This window comes from Cryptomeria japonica, chromosome 8 (genome assembly GCF_030272615.1).
Source record: "Cryptomeria japonica chromosome 8, Sugi_1.0, whole genome shotgun sequence".
NCBI lineage: Eukaryota > Viridiplantae > Streptophyta > Pinopsida > Cupressales > Cupressaceae > Cryptomeria > Cryptomeria japonica.
Window position 1 is genome coordinate 657,721,660 of NC_081412.1, and position 26,883 is coordinate 657,748,542.

The following is a 26,883-nucleotide window of genomic DNA, read 5'->3' on the forward strand; positions in this document are numbered from 1 at the left end:
TATGTGTGTAAATATTCCTCCTTTGATTGTTACAATTCTCTAAAATGGATTAAAACGATCCATGCTTCTAGGTTCCAAGACGATAGAACTCCAATTTTTCAATAATTGAATTTGTCGCGGTCGCGCTGTGGCATACCTCCAACGTCTTTCCAAGTGCAATTGGAAGAGTTATCCCAATTTTGTGCTTTTCCTTTGGAGGAAATCATACTCCAAAAGTTGTCTCACTACCTTGAGCAAAACCATCTTATCTGTTGGATACCTAGGAAGCTTGTATGGTTTAGATTGAAATTCCTGAATCCTTAGGTATGTGAAGGTAGGAAATTGGATATACGATGATCCACATTTCTCGATAAGTGTAGTTGCATCCTTGGACAACCGTTTGTGAATCCCGCCTTGGAGCAATCTTGTGATGTACGTGGTGAAAGCATCATTCACCTTTTCTGTAATGTTCAATCTTGTACAGATGGAGTTGCGGATATCATTCATAAACTCTAATGCCCTAGCCCATTCCCAACTCTATCCTTGCATATCAATCCTTTGTACACAATAAATCTAGCCAGTACATATACAAGCTTGGAGGTCATACTGAATGTCCGTGCTTTATCCAAATCTCTCAATTGGATGTCAAGGTTATCACTTATGAGTTTCGCCAAGTTGATCACCGTTCCCTTTGATATCTCTTCAATAAAATAATACATCCAATTCTCAAATAGTGCCCCTTGAGGCACTCCTTTACATGTCTACCTTCAGCGTCCCCAACGATACTTTGGGTACTTACAAGTGTGCTGGATTTGGGTGGATTGTTTTGACCACTACGTTTCAATGCTTTCCTTGCACTCTCGGCCGTGTGTGCGTCCTCTACACATCCACCTCTAGCGTCCCAACTCTCTGGGTACTTCTAGGATTTGACTTGTTCTTGTGCTCCCTCTAGCTAAGGGTCGACGAATCACCTAATCGCTTGGTCTTGACCACCTTGTGGCCTCTTCTCACCTTTATTGGGATCTCTAGGCATGAATCACTCAAGGCTGATCTAGTTTCTTTTAAGGCAATGGCTCCAAAATGTTTGCTACTATATGTTGTGACCATTTCACACATCACCCCATTAGAATGGGGACCCCCTCTTTTTCTTGGGTTTTTGCTTTTTCTTAGTTAGGTTTCCTCTCTGCTTGCTAGGTTTGGAGTGAGTGAGTGGTCGCCTGGGCTGGGTAGATTAGGGTTTCTTCCGAGAGCTCGTCTTAGGGTTTCTTTCAAGCTGAGTCTAGCCTGGTTTTGGGAGGTCATTAGTTGTCTGCCTGGAACCCTAGGTTTGCCTTAGTGGAGCTTTTCCTTTCAGGGGAATGAAGATGGATAGATTGAGTGAAAGAGGTAGTAGGTCTCAGGTTAGGGTAGGTCTGGAATGATGGTTTTCTCGTCAGAGTCTTGTTTTCCTCCAGGTCCGAGTCGATTAAGCGGAGTCAGTGGTCAGGGAGAGATGGAAGTGGCGATTTCAAAAGTGGATGAGCAAATGCACTTGATGATGATTGAAGAAGTTTTGAAAGGATATCCAAGGTTTGAAGTATCAGAATAATGGAAGTTAGCTTGGAAGAGGAAATTAGCTCTTGACCCTTCCAAAGGGTTTAGAGCGAAATCCTCACCTGACCCCCAATTTTGGCCTAAGGCATGCAGAATGAAGTTTTTTGAGTCAAAGTGGACGGCAAGTAGACATGATGGTACTATGGAGAGATGAAGTTGATCAAGTTTGGATTGAGAAGGAGTGGAATTGAGTGTGAAATCAACCTAAAATAGGGATTTTGCTCCTGACCCTTCCAAAGGGTCCAGAGCGAAATCTACCTTTTCTCCACCTTGCTCAAGGATTTGACCAAAATTGTAGACTTTTGAGGCATAATTGAGAAGGTTTGATGCAACTTTTCCTTAGAGAGGAGGTTTTAGACCTTGGGATGATGAAGGCTAGCCTGGAAAGAGAATTTCGCTCCTAACCCTTCCAAACGGTCCAGAGCGAAATCCTCCATTTTGCCTTCCTTTGGCCTTAAAAACCTAGTTTGACCTTGCCTAGACCCAGTTGGATGGAGGATTGTCTTGATTGCGATGAAAGGAAGTTGAATTGATCAAGTTTGGAGGAGAATGAGATGAAAGGAAGATGAAAATCAACCTGGGAAGTGGATTTCGCTCCTGACCCTTCCAAAGGGTCTAGAGCGAAAATCCTTGAAGACCTCAATTTCTAGGCCAAATTCTTAGTTTCTAAGGCATGTTTGGAGGTGTTTTTGAATGTTCTAGCCTTAGGAAGTGAGGAAAGGTGGAAAAAATGAAGGATTCTAGCCTAAAGGGTGAATTTCGCTCCTGACCCTTCCAAAGGGTTCGTCTAGAGCGAAATTCTTGAAAACACTCATTTTTCCTTTAGCTAAAGTCAGGACCAAGGTGGAAATGAAAGGAGAGTAGTCTATGTTTGCCTCCCAAAGAAGATTAGAGTTGTAAAAATCAAGAATCAAGGTCAAAACATGATTTTCGCTCCTGACCCTTCCAAGGGTCCAAAGCGAAAATCCTTATAATCCTCATTCCCTTCATTGTTTGACCAAATTTTGATTTGCAAGGCATGTTGAAAGGAAGAATGGACATATTTTTGCCTTTGGAAATGTTTGAAGGCATTGAAAAGTGAGGATTTTGACCATGAATGGAAATTTCGCTCCTGACCCTTCCAAAGGGTCTAGAGCGAAATTCCTTGCAAGCCTAGTTTTTTGACCTTTTGTAGGCTTAAAACCTTGTTCCTTGGATGAGAAATGGTGAAATTTATCTTTTAAGGAAGAATGAGATTGAGAAGATGAAAAATCAAGTCAAGAATGAAAAATTCGCTCCTGACCCTTCCAAAGGGTCCAGAGCGAATTTTCTCAAAACCACCTTTTTCCCAATTTTGTGCCAAGTCTAGTGCAGACTAAGGTGAGTTCAAGAAAGAGAAGTCCTTAGGAATTATTTCAAATTGCTAATGATTATCAAATTTGAAGGAATTGAGCCAAATAGTGAATTTCGCTCCTGACCCTTCCAAAGGGTCCAGAGCAAAATTCCTAAAATCACTTATTTTCCTAGCAAAATCAAGTCAAACTTGGGTTTTTATAGCTTGGATGAGTGAGAAGTGTTTTCTTGCCTTTTGAGGTTGATTCAAGTTGAAAGGATGGAGGAAGAAGCCTAAAACAAGAATTTCGCTCTTGACCCTTCTAAAGGGTCCAGAGCGAAAACCCTAAAAACCAACTTTTCCTCCAAAATGTGAGTGAAGTCAGGCCTAGACCTAGGTGAGATAAGCTCTTTTGATTGCCTATGAAGGATTTTTGATCATCAAAAGTGTGGATTTTGAGCTAAATCATGATTTTCGCTCTTGACCCTTCCAAAGGGTCCAGAGCGAAATTTTGAATAGGTCCTGTCCCTGGCTAGGTTTTTGAGCGAATTTTCCTTTTTTGGCCTTGTGAAGATCAAACAAATGTTGCCAAGTTGAGAGGTGGATTCAAAATGAGGGAGTCAAGATGAGTTGAAGTGAAGGAGATTAAAAATTAAGCCTAAAAGGTGAATTTCGCTCCTGACCCTTCCAAAGGGTCCAGAGCGAAATTCATAAAAGGTCATGTTTTCCTCCAAGACAACGTTGAGCCAAGCCAGTGATCAAGGTGAATGGATCTTAGAGATTGCCTTAGAGAAGGTTGTCAATCAAGCAAAGGTAAGTTTTGACCTAAAGAAGGAATTTCGCTCCTGACCCTTCCAAAGGGTCCAGAGCGAAATTTTCATTATCACCTAATTTGCCCATGCTAGCAACTAAAGAATTGAATCCCTAGGTTTTGTTGAGCTAAAACAAGCATATGCTCACCTTTAAGAGGATTTTGGAGTGAAAAAATGGAGTAATCGAGGCCTAATTAAGAAAATCGCTCCTGACCCTTCCAAAGGGTCCAGGGCGAAATCCTTGGAGATGCCTATTCTTCACCTTATTTGGGCTAGACAAAGACATGATGACCAGATCAAGGTTGTGAAGGTGATGTAGTGGCGAATCAAGGTTGTGAAGATGATGGTAGATGGAGCAAATAAACCTAGGTTGGAAGTTCAAACAATCCTCCTTGGAATAATTTAAGCCTTCCTCATACTTTGAACATTCTAGTGCCTATGGAGAATGTGCCTTCATCAAACCTTGATCAAACTTTAGCATCCACTAGGCTTACCTATATCATTTCACTAAATTTGCTAATTTAATCTCATTTGGGGGACTAAGACAAATTCGCATGAGCTAAGACACTTATAAATTGATTAATTAATTTTTTCTAAGCCTTAAAATAAAAAAATCAACCTTTAGGCTTTGAAATTATATTAAAAATAAAAAATCCACATTTTGGCGCTCAAATACATTATTTTTGCTTTGTTATCAAGTCGGCCAGCTTGTAGAGGGGTTTTTATTTTATTTATTTTTGCATTTACCAAGTCGGCCTAGTGGAAAAGTGAGGTGAGCGCCCTATAAAGGAGAGGTGTTTTTTGAAATCATTTGTCATTCATTCACTTTCTCTCATGCGAATTTGAAGAGCAGAATTAGAAGTGCGAATTCTAGATGGTTGAAGGTGAATTTCTTGATTAAGAGCTGGTTGAAGGCGAATTTCCAGATTTTGAAGGAAGCTTGAAGGCTGATCGAAGGTGGAAGCCATCAAAGAGAAGGACTTGAAATTCAAATTAAGGACCTTTGTCTAGCAGATCTTCATTTTCCTTTATCCTTTTTTTTTCAAGGTTGATAGCTAAAAATCAAGGAAAAGGTATGTATAATTGGATTTTTGAAAGCTTATTCAAGATTTGATTTAATTTTCCATATTAATCCTTTGTAAGGTTAAGTCTTTCACAATATGATTTCAATTCACAATTAATATTAATTTGAAAATTCATAATTCTAAGGATTTATCACATTATTTTCAAATTAATATTTATTTATTTCCTTGAAAAGACTTAAATCCCATACCTTAAGGTATTATGCTCAAACCTAACTTTAAGCCTTTTGTGTAGGTATCAAATGACGACCCCCAAAGCCAGTGGATCCACTACCCGACAGGCTCTCATCAAGGAGGATCAGAAGAATGATGAATTGGAGACCAGGATCGTGTCCAAGTGGAGCAATATCGGAGATACCAATCTAGGAAACTTCAATGTGAAGAAGTTTCGGGAAGCGCCCTACATCGGCAAGCCGTCACCTGTTGCGAAGAGGATAATTGAGAGTGGCATCATCAAGGCCGCAAGTTTCCCTCCTGCAGTCAAGTGTCACGAGTTGATGATCGAATGTGCCCGGCACTATGATTCACATTCAAGGACAATCGTAGTTGAGGATGGAACTGTCTTAGCCTACCTTTCAGAGGAAGCTATAAGTGAATCTTTTCATCTCCCGGAGCAAAGAGACATGATCTACAAAAGTTTGGAAGGAGCTAGGTCTATCTACATGGATGATCCTGATTCCTGTCTAAACTTCATCAACAAGAATTGGTTGCTCAAAAGTAGACCTTGCCTGAACAAGATTCCCAATACGCCGCACAGAATTGATTTCCAAGAAGAATTCAAGGACTTGATAACCATGCTCAATCGGGTTACTGGTGCCTCTCAAGCCTTCTTCTTCGACAAATGGATGTTCTTCTTCATACAAGTGATTGTGCAAGGAAAAGGAAAGCTCAATTGGGCTAGGATCATTAGTAATAACTTGGACGTGCAGTTGAGGAGGCTAACCCCTACCAAGTCATTTCACATGAGTTCATATGTTATATATTCCCTAGTCAGGAGTTTTTAGTATGCAAGGCTACCTCACAGAGGGGTTTTTGGGAGAGGACCTGGAGAAATAAGGGCTTGTGATTCTTATATTCAACTACATCATCCACCAAGGAATGACTACAAGCTAATCATTGGCATCTTCTCGATGTATATCACCAGGACATTGCAAGGAGGGATTCACAATCGATTGTCTCTGGAAGCACAAGAACTCGTGAAGAAGCATGGTGCATGGTTCATTCAGTTTCCAAAATTCACCTATATCAGGGTCCATGGATGCCCTTCACCTCCCTATATGTTGCCAAGGTATCCTACAGATAGGATAATATTACTTGAGGTGACCAGACAGTTGGCAGCCTATGCTAGAGAATCAAGACATAAGCATGGAAATGGAATCCCTGTACCTATTCTACTAGGGAGTTCAATTGAAGTATGCCCTAACTCTCAAGCCGCAGAGGATGCAGAAAAGGAATTATCTCTATATTCGTTCACATCCTTTGCCTCAAGGGAGAATTTTGACCCTCATGGTCACATGGAAGAGACAGTCGGGAAGAAGTACAAGCACGAGTTTCAAGTAGAGGACTTTTGGATGAATGTCCAGGATGATGTAGAGGTCAAAAGAAAGATGCATTCCAGATTACCCTTGGATCTCATCAGGAAATGTAAGGTTTATAGAGTAGCCGATCAAGCCCAGGACAGTGGTAGATATCTCCAATCTTCCTATGAGGAGGATAAAGAGGTGAAGGTAAATTGGAATGAGCTCGAAATTGCAGACCTAAGGGCATTGATGGATCCTATTTTAAAGTGCACTCACAGATGGGTGGACGTACAACATCAAAAGTTGAAAGAGCAGAATGTATCTATGACATTCACCCTGGAAACAAGAACAAAAGAAGGAGAAGCAAGTGTGAGTGAGAATACTTCTCATTCCAAGGGATCAAAGAGAAAGGAAGGACTTGAGAAGAGAGAACCTTCCAAGAAGAAGTAAAAAGTGAATCCTGACCGTCCACCGAGTACATCTTCTAGGCATGAGAAGGAAGCAAGTCCAAGAGAAGATCGGACGCAGATAGTGTATGAAATTGATGAGTCTATGGAATCCATGGTGCAGAATGATAAACAAGGTAAAGGACAAACACCTCAACATTCATCAAGCCAATCTCTCCAGGTTGGGGCTAATGAGCAACAAGAAGAAAAGAATGATGATGAAGCAACATCTCCTTTCAGAGAAGATAGACCTCTGCCTAAGGAAATACAAGTGAGGGAAAGAAAGTCTTCAATTCTAGATTGGCTACAAGAAAGATTGACAAGGGCAGTTATGGTCGAAGAGGAGGAACAAGTGTTCGACTTGGAAAGTCTCATAGGAAGTTCTCATGAAGAGATCGAAAAGAGGAAGGCCACAAAGATGTCAAAAGTAATTAGAGATGAAGCAGGATCCAGAAAGGTACAGATAGCTACACTAGTGGTAGACAAGTATGAGGATGAGATTCTAGCAAAGGAATATGATCTAGAGACATTTGATCTTGGTCCGCTTACCTCCGAGCAGGCCATGGAAGAAGCAACTGATTCAGTGAGGGAACTTAATGACAAACTCAAGGAAGAAATGGAAAAGAATAAGAAGCTAGAAAGAGAGGTTAGTGCTTGGAGAAATTACTTTAGTCAGCCATTGAGACGACAAGATCCAGCAATATCACCTTTGCAGGCACTTCCTCCCGAATTGGCAAATGAGGCAAAAAGGATGAAGAACTTAGCTCAACTCATGAGTTCTTGGATTGATGAATCTTACAAGGTTGCCATTGAATTTGCAACAAGGATGATGAAGACAGTCCATCGGGCTATCTAGGTTCTTGAGATCATTCATAATCTATTGGTAACTGTAGATGCATTCGCTCACACTAGAGATGTTGTCATCCCGGTCTTGCAAGTGATAAGGACACCGAGACAGATTCTAGCACAAGAGAAGATAATGGATGGAGAAGCCCATAGCCTTCTGCAGTGGTCAACTTTTCTCCAGATGAAGGAAGTTCTTTTCGAAGATATCAGTTCCAGATGCAACCGAGTTGAGGGAACCATCCACCCTATTCAAGACAAGGTGTTTGAGGTATTGTGTACGATCCTTGACAGAAGAATCGAGAGACAGATGTAGACGTCCAGGAATTGGAAGGCAGGATCAAGATCATCTTTTGCAAAGAGGAGAACATAGTCACAAAGGAGCAGCGAGGTCAGATGTATGCTACTATGTTCCTGATTGAGAAAACAAAAGAGATAGAGCTTGGATGGGAGACGAATCTTCTCACTGCCTTTGATCAAGTCCTCCACTTGGAAGAACGAATGAAAGAATCTTCTTGAGATTCCCATTGCTGAGATCGAGGCGATTGCGTCCAGATTCATTGAATATGCTAGAAAAGAGCATAGAAAGAGGAACAAACTCCTAGATGAAAAGTTGTTATAGGATGATGTGACAACTTTATTCCCATTGTGCTATGTCTCCTCGTTATTTGTGCCAATTCTTATTGGCTATGGATTGATAATGTTTATCTAAATGGGGACTTTTTTTGTAACAAACCCTAATTAGGGTTTAGGTGTCAAAATCTCAGCCTTTGATCTTCTTTGATCCAGCAAATCCGTTGTATTTGAGAGTGCTATATAAGCCCTCACTCATTTCATTTCAAAGAGTTAGAAAGTAAGAGAGAGAGAGTTAGAATTTAAAAGTTTAATATTGTCAGCAGCAGAGAAATAAGCAGTGAAGAGAGAAAGTTGAACAATTGTTGTTTTATTTGGCTATGAGATCAATGAAATATTGAAGTTATGGTGTTTTATTGCAATCCTTGTGGCTATTTTCATGGTTGTTTATCTTCTTGAATCACTCTTAGTAGAGATAGCATTTAAGTTTTAAGTTTGAAGGATGAATGTTGTGCTTGATCTTTGATAAGACTCATATTCCAAACCACTAGCTCCTTACTGATTGTAAGAACACCCTGTGTGGTCAACTGGAAACATTGAGATTGTTTAAGAGTTCAATCATTGTTGGAGGCATTGATATGTATCTTACTGATAGTATCTATCCCCTTAGTGATTTGAAAATCGTTGAATCCCCTTAGAAGATCGCACCAATTCTAGTGGAGTTGTAACCTCTTGGCAATACTGAAATTGGTAGAGTTCTATCAAGACCAATCATCACTGAGTCATTCTTAGGATTAATTTAGTCTCACCTCCTTAAAACCTTTGTCTTTTGATCTTTTTTGAAACATCAGTTAGCATTAGGAGAGTCCTGTTTCCTCATTTGAAAAGTAGTTGCACGAACAAGCTTTCCCTGAAAGTACGTAAGGCCCCTTGAAAAACAGTAAACACAACGACCACTGGTGCTTATCCACGAGTAGAGAACCTACATAATAGAACCTTGAAGTTTCTTCGATTGATCCTTTTTGCGATATCTTCAGCATTCGGAAACTTTACTCAAGAGAGGATAAGATACCTTTGGGTATTTTATTCTGTGTTTGGTCGTGTATAAAAGACACGTCAACACTATATCCGATAAATTAAATACAGAACATAATAATATACATGACAATGCATACCAGACACAACAGTAAAATAAATCTTTATTCGCACATGCAATTATTACAGAGAAGAAGACTAGAGATGGTCGGCCAAGGATTACAATTCACCTAACTATACCGTACTACCTTCCTTGGCAGTACACAACATATTTAAAGGACCCAATAGTTGTCGAGAGAAACACAACTATCAACCAACCGACACATTAACTACCTGAGAGGGACAACCCACTTAATACAAACAATTAATATATTGGCATATAACAAATATTGTCAAATATAACGATAGGCATTTTATGCCAACTACACAAACCATCTGAACCCTGAGAAAATTAACCTAATCATGTGTCCTCTATCCAATACATTAGTATACGAGGACTTGGTGATAGACTAACCTTAATTGGTTGACGCTGGTTAAGAAGGGGACATTACATCGCTTCCTTGTTAACATATCATTTTTTATGTAATCGTTGCCTTTTATGATTTAATCTCTTTCAACATCCTAGCCACTATGTTAATCATATCTTTATCTAGTCTGCCACCTTGCTGTGCATGCTATATCATTGGTCAATTGAATTGCATCTTTCAAAATAACTCTGCATTTTGACATCAATGACAATTTTCTAATACAACCAGGGTTTATATCATCTTCTGTTTTGGCATGAAAGGATTCCAGTCACCATCATTATTCCGAAACATCATTTTTGAGAAATGAAACAATACCTTGTTAAGTTTTCCAACCAACACGTGGCATTCAATTCATGTCTATCAAGCTCTTTCTCCAATCAACATAGGAACTCCAAATCTATTAGATGCTACACAAGAAATTTTCATCTGATGGAAATACTTCCAATGTAGCTAAATGTGTAATTCCCGGTCATAATATTTCTGTACTGATTATGTTGTGTTAATATTTTGTTAAAGAACATGTTTTATGTGTGTACTTTGACAATATAGATAGCCATTTGAAAGTATTATCACTGATTTTCTCACCAATTGCAGACATTGGATTTAGATTATTGACAATGACATGATAAAATGTCAAACATTTATTTTAAGCATGGAGTTATCATTTTGACTACAATTGTTGAGGAAGTCACATATAATTGGTGTTCTCTTCATGAATTTGATTGACTGGAATTTACTTATTTGTAGCATCTGTTAATGTGGGATTCTATTTTGAATACTATTTCATTTTCCTTGGTGCACTACATGCATTTTTAAGTCTTTGTGATCTAACATATTATCTTAAATTTCAATATTTGAGTCTTATTTTTCAGGAGCGTAGCTTTATTCCTAAAGTTCAGTGTGTACAGGTTAACATATTGAAAACTTATAAGGAAAATGAGGTGAACATTCTACCTTGTATTAACCTTTTTTCTTTCAATTAGGGAATCAGAAAGAGTTTTTGTTCTTTTATAACAATTTGATTGACACTGCATTTCTAGCAAGGAAATGTTTATATAGTATCATGCATTTAACTCCATTTATTTTGTAGCTTCAAGATGGAGATATTATATGCCTACAAAGATCTGTAATGGAGGATGACAAGGATGAGCTTCATTCCATTGAGAAGTATTTTCACCATGTCAAATATTACAAGGTAAACTTGCTTTAAGTAGAGTATGGTATTACTTTTTCAGCATAAGATGCGATGGTGATGAGAACAATAATGAAGTTTTTTAACATTTTCTAGACCAAATTGCTTTGTAGGACCAAGCAAATTGTATCATTCACATATACATTTTATTTCTTGTTAAGTCCATCATGCAATACACCTTTGAAGCTTCTATTGTTGTTGTGAATGCTATCCTTCTTGCATTTAATCTATTTTAAATCTTTACAGATGTTTGTTCATCGATGTTGCAATCAGTCTCTTTCCTTGATCTTTTGGCTCTTTTCACAAGTGTATATAATACCTTGTAATAAACACCCCTATTTTGTTCCAATTTTCAGTTTTGATGGTTTGGTATTTTGTCAAACACTTGGCACACAAACCTCTGAATTCTGATTTTCTTTGGATCTGATATGAATTTTTGAGTTTTGTTGTTTGAATTTTGGATAGATTGAATTGCATTCACAAGCACGATATAAGAAAGAACATAACAAACTACTAACAATACCAAAGGAACCCTTTATTGATGATATATGAGGTCTGATTACAAATAAATCAGGTCTGATAGGGTGTTTATCAGACTGCAACAGCAAATGCATACCCAAAGCATTAGAATGTTCAACAATTACAACATACCCGGATGATGCATGACTCCAAGGGCAATGAGATGAGCAATTTAGAAGACCATATGATGATGAAACAAACTCAAATCAAGCATCCACAACATGTGCTCGGACTAACTTTACACAACAAATAGAAATCATCTATTTATCGAAAGTATGAGCAAATGGATTTCACCTGTCCCCAAAATGTGGGAATGTGCTGGGAATGTCTCAGAAATGGGGGGACGTTTGCCCCAGCCATGGGGGACGTCCGTACGTCCCGGGGATGGAGGGGGATGGCTGGGACGTCCCCAATCCGTCCCGGGGACGGCTGGATGTTCCCCATGGCTGGGGCTAGTTAAAAACATTAAAAAAATGTCATATTTTTTTTTTGGGCTAACGTGGGCCCCAAATTATTTGCCCTAAATCGTTCCAATTATTAAAAATTTAAAAGGCAACGATATTAAATTATTAATATAGTCTTGACTATGCAATAATTCATAATATTGTTGCCTTATATTATTAAAATTTAATATAATCTGAAGATCAAGACTGCGATAAATTGTTCATATAAGGCAACAATAATTGTTTATGTTTCGTATCGGGCCATATTTCTTGTTTGACTATATGATATATTTGAAACTTTAAAAGGGAATGATATAAATATTTCATCTCTTACCATATGATATTTATATATTTAAAAATGAAGGATATGCGATATGGGCGATACAAACAATTATTTTCAGTGATAATCGTTTAAGAAAAGCGATCAGATTTTCAGCAAATCAAACAAGTGCTGGCATATTGACAATGAATTTTCAATTATGAATGCATATTGAGTATTGACAATGAATTCTGAATTCTGAATGCATATTGAGTCTTGAGTCTTGACAATGAATTCTGAACACAAATGTGGCATTTTAAGGTTCTATAATGTACATAAAACTGCTTTATCCATGTTTTCATATGAATATAATGTATATATACATGCTTTATCTACATATGAAAATTTAAATTTCCCTATATATTTTAAATTTTCCCTATATTTTATATAGCCGTCCCCTTTGCCGTCCCCCCGCCGTCCCCAAAATTGGCAAAAAAATTTGTCGTCCCGGAAACTCAGGCCACCATCCCCATCCCAGAAACTCGGGGTAACATAGTTTGTTGACAAAGCAAGTGAATACGATTAACAGGAAGTGAAGAACTACTTTCTTTTAAAATGTTAGAACTACTTTCTTTTAAAATGTTAGAGGTCAGATTTACCAATAACCCAATGTTCAAACAACATCGAGTAAATAAAGCTAGAAAAGTTGTCACCTGAAGTTCCAGTTTTAAATCAGAAGTCTGAAAAATAACTAATTACAGCAATTAAATCGGTAGAAGTTATAAATGGTTTATATACTTGGACAAGTTTGGAATGATAAGTTCTGGAAAAAGAACTTGTTGATAGCTTGCTTTATGAAATTGGATGGTAGACTGGCGACAAACCCACACAATTAAAGGCTATGCCTTTTTTACAATGTTGAATTTGAAGAACATGTGCTGTTTAATCACCCTATATACTGAGGATATTAGCAGCATCTAGTTGTGATAGATATTTTCGACATATTAGGGAGGTGATACATCAGAAAGTTTCATATTTGAAGGTGTTGTTATCTGGTCTCAGAATTTTAATCACATAATATACTCCAACAGCATGTTAGCATATTAGTTCGGATTGATGTAGGTAGGAACAAGAAGCATTTGTTCAGTGATGTTTTGCAACACAACGTTGACAAGAAATCAGGTGATGGTGAAGTATTATCTTTCTGATTGTTTAATGTTATTTATGAGAAAGAACTGTCTAGATTTTTGTATGCTTTATTTATCTGCATATTAACAAAAGATATTGCCTTCATGACAATATGGCATCTCCATCTTCATTTTAGGATTGGGGAGATGATTGTATATATTGTAGTCACAACTTTGATATAAGCCAAAAAAGGATTAATTCTTTAATGAATACTCAGGACGTGCACTTCCGGAAATTGGATAATCCAGAAAAAGATGTGGCTTGCTTGGAATTGTGAGTATGATTTTATTTTGCCAATGCTATGATATACTTTCAGTACAATAGATTATTGGAGTGTGCAGTATAATAAAATGATTTTTTGTTTCAATTGATTTTGTACTTTTTATCTCTTGCTTGTTCAGGAATACTTTGATTACATATGATGAACTTGTGAGGGTTTTAGTTTCACATTTGAAACTAGATGATCTATCTAAGATCAGATTTACCCCACACAATGTTTTTACTGAACAACCTGGGGATCAACCTATAAAGCGTCTGAGTGTAGAATCTCTCAAGGAGATGCTTCTTTATCACAATCAGGTTAGAAGCCTGTTTAAAAATTTATGCTCTTTCTAGTTCATTCTGTCTACTATGCTTTACAAATCACATATAAGTCTAATTGTGGGACACTTGGCAGATGTCAAATATACTGTACTACGAAATACTTGACATGCCTCTTTCTGAGTTGGAAAAACTGAAAGTCATTAAAGTGTCCTTTTACAACTCGAAAGTACAGGAGGTAATAAAATCTTTGGTACTCTAGAATATTTCCTTTTAGATTTGCAAATGTCATCTCCTCTAAATGTTGTGTCCATCTTGTGTATTAGGTATCTTCTAATACCATAACGCTTCACCACGAATGTACTGTGAACGATGTCATGGGACACATAAGGGAAAAGGTATTTGCCAAGTATACACATATGAATCATGAGAAATGTTTCTATTCTAATTTTGTTCAAGTATCTGCATAGTTTGTTTCCTCTATTTGCATATCGGGGATGTGCTGGCAAATGCTTTTTGTTATTGATGTATATTCATTATGTGGGCTGGATTCGTGTAACGTCCCCTTATGGTCATCTTTCTATGATCAATTGCAAGAGATTTTTTTCATTATTAATCTCAAAAAGTACTTAAGATAATAACAATAGAAGTTGATACCACTTTACAATGATGCTTTTTATGAAATACTATTGATATTACTTGTATTCTGGTATTATACGATAGATGAAAACCAATAATGCTGCTCTCTCTGATATGGCTTTAAAACATATGCAAGATGATTTTGTCTCAATATAATAATTGTTAAGACTTAAGAGTATCTTGCTATCTCAGATATGAGAGATTGATAAATATGCAAAGGAATCTCTCTGAATTTACTGATGTAAAGCTCTTCCTGATATGTCGATTTGAACTTGTAATTATGATTCCGAATATCACTTTAGAAAGATATGATGGTCTACTGTTCCTTATAGGTCTTTATGATTATGCAGAGGTATATGCTGATATCACTTACAGTGATATGTTGCTGTCCCTGATCTGAAACTATATGCTTGCAAAAATAATTAATGGTGCTGTTTCTGATATGACTGTAGAAGCCTGCAACAATGGTGGTGCTCTCTCTGATTTTGATCTTGTTCTATATGCAACCGACTATTGACACATGGTCAACTGCTCAACTAGAGCGATCCAAAAGGATAAGAATAAGAAATAAGACTGATTCGATGACTGATAGAATGGATTGGATATCCATTATATATCTTGTAAACTTGGAGGGTAACATACTTTGGTGGTGAAGAGACATATCCCCCAATCGCCTCTTGTCATAAATAATGATTAATGCTTCTAAATCACACCTTTCCATCATTATTGGTTAAGTGTTCTAATCGCTGTTATTGTTTGTAATTACTTCCTTAATCGTTTCATTCCAAGAATTATACAGATTAGTCAATTATGTAAATCGCACCCCTTTATAGGGTTATATGATAGAGAAATTAAAAAAAAAACAAGTGAAAAAGATTTTGTTTTTTTTGTTTTTTAAAATCGAAATTTGGCATGCCGCGGCCGAGTTCTGGAGCTCGGACTCGGCGAGTTATGCCCAAAACTCACTGAGTCCAAGCCCCGAGTCAGCAAAACTCGCCGAGCTTGGGTCGACTCGCCAACTCGGCGAACTCGCCCAACTCCCTGCGAGTCTGGGAACTCTGGTCCACACAAGTGCACCAATCATCATCTAGCGTCATTGATTTGACTTTTGGGTCCTTTGTAAATTTGATTTCCTCCATACACTCCATTGGTTGTTAATGAGTATATTGGTCAATGCCTTTTACTACTTCACAAGTCATTTCAAAAAGGGTGTGTGCCAACGTAAAACGAGTCTCAGCAACCTATTGTAATGTAAAAAATAAGTTAAATTCATGCTAAAATAAATACTAAAATTTAATAAATTTAATTCCAACAATTCTAAATTCGAGGTCTTGAAGATGCATTGTGATGTATGAAGTTTTTTTGTGAACATTTGAGTGTCCTCACCCTTGATGTATTTTTTTTCACCCACTCTACATGAGTCAGTCTTTTGCATCAGCAAGTTGGGGGAGTGGATTATACATGGTGTCCAAAAAATGTGCTCATTCTTTTTCTCAACCAAAGCACATGCTGCCCTACAACTTTTTACATTCTCCATTATGACTTGGACAATGTTCTCAGTTCCACCATCTCTATGGACTCAATTAGGATTTTGGAAATGAAGTTTGCATCTTTCACTTGCCCCTCACAATCGATCATCTTCAAAAACATTGTCCCTTTAGAAGACACTGAAATGGCATTTGTTAAAGGTCAGTTTTATCAAATTTTCTACCCATAAATATGATGGACACTTCTATCTCAATCCATGAATTCCTGATTGATTTTAGCCATTTATCTAATTTTTTTTTAATCTAAATATGAATTCAACATGGTGCAAGAGTTAGAGGTATAAATGATAGAGAATGTGGGCTCAACTCGTGGTCTCTAGATTCATAGCACGTTCACTTTAATGAGCTCCAAAAAAACTCCAAACACAAGGTTCTACTTGTAATGAACTTCACACTTTTGAAGTTTGCAGGCTAAGTGATTGTTGAATAAGCAAGCCGTTATTTTGAAGGTTGACATTTTAAATTATTTGAACTCTCTTGAAAAGGTGTGAACTTACTCCACGGGTACTTGGCCCTGAATTATTCACTTGGATAACCAAGTTCACAAATGTAGGGTGTACTGACATTATTATATGTAAACACAAAATCAGCCTTGAAATGTGCTAGGTGTGAATGAAAGATTGCATGAATGCAGGTTAGGATAAAAAAAACTGTGAACTATCTGTTGGAAGTGAAATGCAAGCGGGAACAACCAATTTTGTAGTAAGTTGACTGAAAAGGCATCTTTCTCTGTAAATACAAAATCAGCTGTAAAATTTGCTAGGTGTGAATGGAAGATTGCATAAATGAAGGTTTAGAATACGAAAAAGTGTGAACTATTCATTGGAAGTGAAATACTAACTGGAACAACCAATTTTGCAGTAAGGTGACCAAAACTGCATTATTCTATGTAGACATAAAATTAGCTGTGAGTAGATGTGAAATGCCCTTCAAACTCATTAAATTTGCATTCTCTCTCTCTCTCTCTCTCTCTCTCTCTCTCTCTCATTATTGCTACTATGAGCCTATGACAATGAGTTATCAGTTAATTATTTTTTTAGCTCGCAGAGATGGAGGTTCATATCGTTGATCAAATCTCTCTCTCTCTCTCTCTCTCTCTCTCTCTCTCTCTCTCTCTCTCTCTCTCTAGTTATATGAGCCTATGACAATGAGTGATCAGTTAATTATTTTTTTAGCTCACAGAGATGGAGGTTCATATCGTTGATCAAATCCTTGTCACTAACTTTTGATATGTCTTCAGTGCTAACTGCTAAGAATTGTCTTACCTCAAATTGATTTCAAATTTAACTATTGTCTTCTTTAATTCATAGTCTCTTGATGCATAAAATATAACAATTAATTTCTCTTTATCCTGTCTCTTTCTAGCCTATTTTATTTTATTTGTTGTATTTTGTGCAAAGGTGGAGATGTCTGATCAACAGGCTGAGCTCAGGATTTTGCAGATTATTGGTCACAAGATATGGAAGGTAATGTAATATTTCTTTTGTTTAAGGACCTGTAATTTTTATTGTTTTTTGCTTGCAGGAGATAACTTCATTTATTTTTAACAGATCCTTTCTCCTAATGATAAAATCAAGTACATGGTTAGTCAACATGCCACATTCAGATCCCAGTGCGTCACATTCAGAGCAGAAGAGGTTTGTTAAGAATCAAGGTCCTTGGAGGACTAGTATTATTTTATTTTCTTTTGATTTCGAAAAATGCATGGTACAATCAGTGCCCTCAGCAAGCATGTGCTGATGAATATGGTTATCAGATCCCAGAAGAGGAAAGAAGTAAAGGTCCCGAGGATTGTGTCATTCATGTGCATCATTTCAGACAAGATCAAAACAACAACGTGAGAATCTTATTTTCTTGTTCCCATAAAATTTGAAAAAGCTAATAAATAATACTTGTTTATAACTATGCATTGAAATTTAACAGATTGAGAACTTTGGGGAGCCATTTCTATTCTTAACAAGATCGGGCGAGACATTGGGTCAACTGAAGCAGCGTGTCAAGAAAAAGTTACAAGTGCCAGATCATCAATTCTCAGAGGTTGGATATTTGTTTAAACTTAATAGTTTATGAACAGAAAAATAGCTGTAGAGCCTGATTCTTTATTTTAATAAAATTGGCTTTAAGCTTACTGGAGGTTAGAACTGAAGATTGTTGTGTATACAGTTCAAGTTTGCATCTGTCCATCTCAGTCAACCAGCATATCTCAATGATGATGATGATGTGAACTTGTTTAAGGTAATTAGTAATCACTGTGTTAACCATTACAGATCATTAGGCCCATTGCAGCTTTTGAAACTATAGTCGTTAAGCTTGTTTCTGATATTGCTACAGAGACAGGCAATATATGGCCCATGGGAATTTTATCTAGGACTGCAGCACGATGATATAGTTTAGAACAGCTTCAACCAAATCAGGTCTATATTCCTTGCACTCCCTTGACTATAGTCTTTAACTATTATAATAATATCCACTGAAAATTATCTTGATGAAGTACTATTTTTATTGTATTAGATATATTTTGACAAGTTATATCAATAACATGAAAATAGTTCATGGATCTGATGAACTTTTGACAAGCCTATGGAGATATACAATTAAACATGGATCAGCAATTTATTTCCGAAGAAGATACATGGTCAACCTGTAAACATGTTGCCCAACAAGCAAATATCAGATTTCATGAGACATTCATTCAGATACCTTAATTGTCAAGTTACATGCGCTTCAACAAAAGGCATCAACTTGGAAACTTGTCATTTCATAATTCAGGGTACAGTCGTGAGAGAGTATGCCTGATACAGATCACATATATTTGAATTTGGTTTTCTGTCAAGTATATTTGCCATTTTGAAGGCAGTTGCAAATGGATCGGATTACCAACTTCAATGAAGGAGCTATAATGGCTTTTTTATTTCTGTTCATTCTTTAAGTCTACTAGTGGCACAAAATAGCATGGAATGCCAAAGTTCAGTTTTGTGTAGTTAAAATCTCCTTGGGTTTCTCTTATACCCTATAATTGCTTTAATTAACTGAATAATGCACTTTGTATTTTTCACCAGATTACCATCTAAAGAAGTGATAATTTTTTATGGGCATCAATATTATCGTCCTTATTCTTTAGCAGTTTAATTTTTTTTTCCTTCTGGGATGCAGTTCCATTCAATGTAAATGCCTTTATAAATTCCATGTAGTTTTAGGGGATTTTCCTTAGAATATTATCAAGGTCAAGATTTGTCATATTGATTTTTTTGTGCTTTTATTTATCCATATATTTCAAAGATTTTAAAACAGTTGCGAACAAGCATTTCTGTTTTGGGGACAGATTGCAAAATACAATCATATATTTAAAAAATAAAAATAAACTTTGCAATATGACAATATGAGTTTATAAGAAACCAAAATGGAGTCTATAAAATGTATTCCCTGAGCAGGAATTTGTGTGTATAATCTCACTCACCTATCCATCAAAAGAGCTTAAGTTCAGAGAATGCCTATTTAGCTGCATTAAATCCATTATTGTGATTTTCTTGGTGTTAGCCCATTCAAGGGATTGCAATTTGCTATCGGATCCACATCAGCAGGGCTCGAACATACTAAAACATGAATTATGCTTTGTTTGGAATCAAAACTCTACTTGCTGCACTGATCCACAGATTTGTGGCACTGAACTCTCCTGCAGCCCTAATCTTGTAGCTTGCTGTTCTGAACTCTACTCTTGCTCCAAAAATCTATTCATCTATATGTATTTGACAAGGGTGGTGCTTATAAGCTCTGTTAGGACCACTGTAACTAGCAAAGAAGGTGATGTAGGATCCCTAAAGGATCATCGTAAACATGCTCTCAATGAAAAATGTATGTAGGTCTTCCAACAAGTAATTATTGGCTTGTAGATTGGAAACTTGCTTTGCCTTTTTTATCTTTTTTCGGCAAATAAAGCTTGAGTATCCATTAGAAACATAGTAGATTTGTGATGATGATCGCCGAAGTTCTATATTTTTTGTTATTCCTTGGCACATATATAATTTGTTGTTCATGACAAGCAAGCAAAAATATTATAAAAAATTTGATTGTTGAATATTGTAGGCTATATAACATGAGACTTTTTCAGTCTTCTAGATTGCACCTTTGTCTATTCTTGGTCATAATATGATTGAGGTTTTACTACTTTACCTTGTACTATTAGAGGTGGTTTTGGTTTTTCAAATAACTACATTTTTGCTCCACTCCTCTTTGAAGCACTTGTACAAATCTGGTAATGTATCCTTGTGCAAATATGGCAACTTAGGCATCTTAGAGAATGTATCCAAAGTGAAATTATTTGATGCAAATAGTGGCCGCACATTGAACTCGTTGAAATAGAGAGTACTCTATCCAAGGATTACCAAGTAATAGTAAAACCAACATAGGTACGAATGCTATAATATAAACAAATTAGTAATCCTCATCATTTTATAGATACATTGAATGTGCATGTTCTTGTTATTGAGAATTATGATAAACAAAAACTATGCACATTTATTAAACCAACAAGACATCTAAATTTCTTCCATCAAATGTACATCTAAATTTTTTGTTTTAACATCAATCTAAACTCTAGGTAGGTCATATGCAACAATAGCAAACAATTGAATGGATGTGATGTTTTAACATGAAAAAGAGTTCAAGTTGATGTCGTTATTCTAGTAAGTGACAAGACAACAACCATCAACTCCTCGAACAATGATGAGTGGATACTTGGGACAATGTCTAGGTGCAATAGACCATCTTAGGGAGTGGCAAGATAGAGTTGATTTGGGTAGGCACAACTTGGTGAAGATTGTAGAGAGAATGAGAAGATTCATATACTTAGGAAGGAGGGTTGTGGAATTTAAAGTTGGTGACAAGGTCCTTTTAAAAATGAGCCTAGTTCAATTTAGACCACCCAAGGGGTTGAGTCAATAACTTGAAGGTATAATGCACCTTTTTCTATTCATATGGAAGATTGGGAAGTTTGCATACAAACTCAAGTGGTCTTTTATGAAATTACATGATGTTTTCCATGTCAATATATGTCGACAAGGGGCCAGCAAATGTCTTGGGCAAGCTAGAATTGGAAATGTAGGTGTTAGGTATGATGTTGTATGGATTAGAAAAAAGAAATGGAGAGAGTGGTTGATGCATTGACAAGGTCAACAATGATGGCAAGCATTTTGGGATCGAGATGAGAGTTTATAGAAATATGAAGACCAATTGTTGGGGTTTTTGGAGAACACCACCACTTACCTTTGAAGTACCTAAGTTGAGTTAGATGCCTTTGCAACAATGTTAGGGGCAATGGTGTTGATTTTGGGGACATTGTTTTATTTCAATTGGGGAGGATATAAGAGGGTGTGGTTTTTTAGCAGGGTCATAAGACCAAGGGTACAGACACTAAGGTTAGGCTGCTCCAAAATGGGGCTCAATCAACTCCAAATGAGGACTTGGACATCCTCAAATGGGGAGTTGAACCCAAGGGTCACAACTCCATGATTGGACAAGTCTCTCCAATGGTGGGGTGGGTGAATTTGCTTGGATTAGCATTGGAACAAGGTTCCTAGGGAGCCAAAAAGTGGGGTGAGTTGGTCTTGTGTAGAATTGAGCTCCAAGGTGAGTCCTAAAAAGTGTTGGGAAAAATGATGTCTCAACCTTGCATTTATGTGAGGTTACTATTTATAGTAAGTTTTTATTTGAGCACGAAATGGTGCGAAACTCTCCCTGAAGCTTCTGGTTGGCTAGATAAGCATTCCGGTAAAGTTGCGTCGCAAGGTCACAGCTAGTTTTGAAGATATTAAAGTTTTCGTCTTGGAGGGGTGCAATAAAATGTTTAAACTTAATTTTGGGGACTTTAGAGGCTCCGAAACGCCCTGAAAAGTTGCCGTAACCGGCGAAGCCGGTTACGAGGTGATAGAGCACTTCGCGAGCTTTCCGGCCCTTCAAACGGTTCGTCAATCGGACACCCGGTTCTCAAGTTATGGCCTCCGAAAGTTTGTACTCCTGAAATAGGAAAAATAATTTGTATCGAATACATAAATGAGTTGTAAAAAGGGAGCGACACATGTTGATGTGTGCTTTAACATGTCATAGAAGGGAGATAAGGTCGGCTACACCTTATTGGGTGGTTTTAGCCCATGGTTTTGTAATACCGTTTGACGGTTTCTTGTATTGTATCTCCTATTTATGAGGTGTGTGAGATAGAGGTTGTGTGTATGAGTCTTATGGCTATTGAGTTGCCTCTGAATCTTTGTTTAGTGCTACTCCTGCGAAAAGCTTGCTCTGCAAGTATTTTGTAATCTGTTTTTGATTGCTGAATAAAATATTGAGCTGCTTTTGGAGGGTGGGGTTTTTCTCCCGAAAGGGTTTTCCCCACGTAAATCATTGTGTTGTGGTATGATTGCTATTATATCTATTTCTATTTTCTGTAACTGTTGTAATGATCTGAAAAAGTTTTGCATTACCCTCCTCTCAAGGTTAGTGTAGGAAGTTGTTTCCGCTACTTAACTTCCTTACAAAAAGTTGATCAATTGTGCATTCCAAAAAAAAGCCAAGGCACTCCAAAAATGGATCTTGCTGGGCAAGTCCAAAAGTAGGTCCCAAGGCTGCTTAAAAAAATAAATGGTAACACCCAAAATTGTGATAGGGTTTTGCACAACTCGTAGGACTAAGACTAGTGTAACACAATGTAAAGAGGAACTTGGAGTTGCCAAGATGGGCATTGTGGTGGCTACCTAATCTAAAAGTAACTCAAGGAGAAAGTTGAGTATTTTGGTGGTTGGCTAAGTTGGTTAGGGACCATACTAGAATGTGAGATGTTTGTCCACCCCAAAATGTGGGGTCATGGACCAAGATGGGTATTATAGTGAGGTGCCCAATAAGGGTGCCCAACTTCAACAATCTAGGAATCTGTTGGAAAGTTATTATAGGTACACTACCCTATCACTATAGTGCTAGCATTCAACATTAATTATTTTCTTCCCACGAAGTGAAGGATCATGTTGGAGAAATCTAATGAGTCCCACATAAGCAATTGCTGAGAAAAGGAGAACAAGGCACATTGAGTGCAACAATGGTCATGGAGATGGGGAGTGTAGTAGTGTGGGATTGAGTAACATGCAAAGGAGTAGAGTTGGGCCACTTTCATAGTTCAGGCTCTTTCACGGGCTTGGTCCCTAGAGGAAAATCAAGAAAATAGTTTTGATGCCATTGTTAGAAAATTAAACTAACTCCAAGATCGTGTTGTTTTCCAAGGCTACCATCTTCCCATTCATGGATTTGTTGCATGACTTACTTTCCTTTGACTCAAATGACTTATTTTCGTTTGACTTAAGTACCTCCATAGTTCTAGATTCATCATCACTAGAAGATACTAAAAACTATAATTGACATAAAGTGGGTCATATCTATTGAGTTGTTTTTCTTCGTCAAATGCACTTTCCCAAGAATGGAGTGTGTTGTTCTTTCCCATTTGAATCATCTTCTAGATTGCCTCACAATATAGGTTCTTTATGAACTTCCTCTTCATTTCCATTTACATTTTCCTCATCTTAGGCACTAATCACATTTTCATTTTCTCTTCATATCTTGGTTCCTAACTAAGAGAACATTTGATCTCTCTAAGATCACATTACAACTATTTAACATCCTTCCTATTTTAGGATTCTAAATATCACCATAACAAATGAAGATGCATTTCTCATATTTATAGTCCAACTCTTCTCGTTTATAATATGGACATGCATCACAAATAAACATGTCAAAAGGAAAGCTTCTTGGTTGTCCAAGCCTCATAGGTTCTATCAACAAGTTGATGTAGGAAAGTTTTTGATAAGACAACAAAAGTACTCTTTCTAGCTCAACTTTGTTTAGTGTTGTATGGACTTGTCTTTTTTCTAGCAATTTTATTATCCTTAAAATACTTCTTAAATTCTATAGAACAAAATTCTCTTCCATTATCTATTCTCAAAACCTTACTTTTCTCCTTGTAATATTTTTCAGGAAATGGAGCACTTCAAATTTCTTGAGCACCTCAATTTTTTTCATAACAAAAAAAAAAACCATAAAAGAAACAGTGTGTATGGCTTTCTCTAATTCACGTTTATGGGTTAAAAACATCATTGTGAACTAAATGAAAGATTATGTTAAAACTTGTGGAACTAGAGAAAAAAAGTTGATGTTACTTCCTATAGAAATTATACTCAACCAAGTCAAAATTCAAAGAAAAATCAATAATTACCCCAACCAATGCCCTTAGATTTTAAGGTAATAAGGACTATTTTTCTAATATAGAACAATCTTTTATGCCATAACTTTAAAGGTATTCATGATTAATAATATTTTTTTTTCCTCAAATAAATTGTTAAGATCTAAGTATATGATAATTGGTAATATAATAATATATAACATGGACCATATACAACATGATATGTTTATAGGTTGAGATGCTCTAATATTTGAAATAGAGTAAACCCTTAAGGTATTAAGTCAATGCGTACAATATTTTCACCCCCTTAATATAGACCATCTCCTAACATAATGGAAGGGTAAACCATTAATTTTATTGTAGGCTTACTTATGTGTGTGTGCACGCGCATGCATGTTGTGTGTGTTTATAATTTCAAACAATTTGAGAATATGGTAAAAAGAAGTATGCTTAATTTTAGGAAACCACCAATTAAGATTGTACACAAGATCCTATGCTTAGGTAGATAACATGACATCCCTTCTTGAAATGTTTTGTCCTCAAAATATAAGGTGAAACATGAAAATAAGTCAAATAATGAGCTTATGCAATTTATTATAAATATAATGCCACACCTTATCATCCAACCATTCATATGTGATCTTCATGGAGGGTTCTAGTTGACTATAGTTATATCACAACCTTGTTCTATATTTTGTTTCACCATTGCATTTTGTTATTATCCATAGTCATTCTTCCTTTCTTGCAAACTATTATTTCTCTTATATCAATACTTGTGTAGGTCCTCCTTTGATTCCATATAGATGCATAGTGATATGTGGATAAAATTTTAAAGTTGTGTTACACTATAGGACAACTAAAGAATCTAGAGTAAAGCCACATCACTCAAAATGATTTTTTTCAAAACATTTTTTCATTGACACAATGGTTAATATTATGGTGCTAACTTGGATCAATGACATCAATTGGAAGTGTTAATCCAAAACACATTTGGTTGGAACTCTTGAAATTTCATGCCATATATAGAGGGATGCTTTTAAAAATAAGTATAGATCAGCTTCAACCAAAACAATTTCCATCAAAACTATTTCAACTGAAATAGTTTTGCCTAAAATTATTTCACATAAAATGACGTTTCACCAATGTTAAAATGATTTGTCAAAAAAAAAAAAAACTCTTTATTTCTACCAAATTTTCCTGACATTAGATATATTTTCTAAAAAAATCTAAAGATCAAAGAACATAGATTTTAAAATATTTTTTCATTATTAGTAATTTATATTTTAAGTTTACTACAAGGAGGTCATCAAATTTAAATATAGGATTGATTGGAAATTTAAATATAAACTGAAATATGTTTTTTAAAATTAAGAGAAGAAACATTCATTGGAGGAGAGAATCTTTGTCAAAAGGGTATACAAGTTATTAGTTCCTGCCAAGGTAGGATACTATTGCATCTATCTAGTTTTATTTTTCAATTAATTCAACCAATCATTGCAGAAAATTTAAAATTTTAGTCAAAAATACTTATAGTTTGTTTTTTACTTGTATTTTAAATTATTCAAAAATATCAAATTTCTGTTTTTTCATTGATTAAAGTAAGCAAAAAATTCAAAATTTTAACTAAAAAATCACAAAAATATTATACATTTAATTAAGATAAGACAAGTGTACACTTGCCATAACCCTTGAATGAACAATGGACCACCATGAATTTATTAGCACATAAATTTTGTTGCCAACCATTAATTCTCCTACTATAAAGAAAATTCATGGGAAACCATGTTCAAAGTAGGTTAGTTTTCTAGTTTTTGTGCTCTTGGACACTCGTTACTTGACAATAAAGAGGGGTAAATTTTTTATTCAAAACAGAAAGAGAAGTACATCAAAGAAGGCACACCACCTAGGAAAGAGAAAACTACAAAGACTTATCTTGATCCACCAGTTGATCCAAGACATGAGACAACTCCAGAGAAAGTTGTCCCCAATCCTCAATAGACCAACCCTCCATAAAGACAAAAGCCCATTTAGAAAGGAAATCAACCACCCCAATCCATTCTCTGGGAATATGACTGAAAGTGATTGACTCAAAAGAGTTACAAAACAAGAGACTCTCACGAATAATCAATTGCATATGCCAACCAACACCGTCCAAGTTTTTTTTATTCAACAAAGTCACCACAACCTGAGAGTCAGATTCAACAACAATCCATCGCCAACGAAAAGAATAGCTACGCATCAACGCAACCATAATAGCTAGAGCCTCCATATAATTATTTGTATGAAAACCTTTGTAGATAGAGAACATAAATTGTACTTGCCCAGAGATATCTCGCCCCACTCCACCAATACCAACATGCCCAGGATTACCCCTAGAAGACCCATCAGTATTAATTTTCAAAACACCAAGAGTAGGAGGGCTCCAATGACCCACCCTAGAAATCCTCCGCAGAGGATGACGACACCTATTCCTCATAAGCTATTAGATTGATGACATTCCTGAATCAGGAACATACAAATTAAAGTGATTGGAAATATCAATCTCCCTAGGAGCCACACCCCCAACAAGGTCACACTTTGCCGAAATAGTCTCCTGAATAGAATGCAGAAATTTCCACC

The 26,883-nt window shown here is 36.4% G+C and overlaps 1 protein-coding gene across 4 annotated transcripts in view; it reads left to right on the forward strand.

The window, feature by feature from the left end:
• Window positions 1-19,138, forward strand: part of LOC131049650 (ubiquitin C-terminal hydrolase 13) — a 205,001-nt gene extending 185,863 nt beyond the window's left edge. For 3 of the 4 annotated variants that reach the window (XM_057983710.2, XM_057983712.2, XM_057983714.2), the window contains 13 exons: window positions 10,595-10,663; window positions 10,813-10,917; window positions 13,541-13,596; window positions 13,725-13,902; window positions 14,000-14,101; window positions 14,190-14,261; window positions 17,450-17,515; window positions 17,600-17,686; window positions 17,806-17,886; window positions 17,973-18,086; window positions 18,213-18,284; window positions 18,381-18,463; window positions 18,561-19,138. In XM_057983710.2, coding sequence (XP_057839693.2) covers window positions 10,595-10,663; window positions 10,813-10,917; window positions 13,541-13,596; window positions 13,725-13,902; window positions 14,000-14,101; window positions 14,190-14,261; window positions 17,450-17,515; window positions 17,600-17,686; window positions 17,806-17,886; window positions 17,973-18,086; window positions 18,213-18,284; window positions 18,381-18,443 — 1,065 coding nt within the window. In that variant the 3' untranslated portion in view covers window positions 18,444-18,463; window positions 18,561-19,138. The remainder of the gene's footprint in view (window positions 1-10,594; window positions 10,664-10,812; window positions 10,918-13,540; window positions 13,597-13,724; window positions 13,903-13,999; window positions 14,102-14,189; window positions 14,262-17,449; window positions 17,516-17,599; window positions 17,687-17,805; window positions 17,887-17,972; window positions 18,087-18,212; window positions 18,285-18,380; window positions 18,464-18,560) is intronic. The other variant, XM_057983711.2, reaches the window with a different exon arrangement.
• The last annotated feature ends 7,745 nt before the right edge of the window (window positions 19,139-26,883 follow it).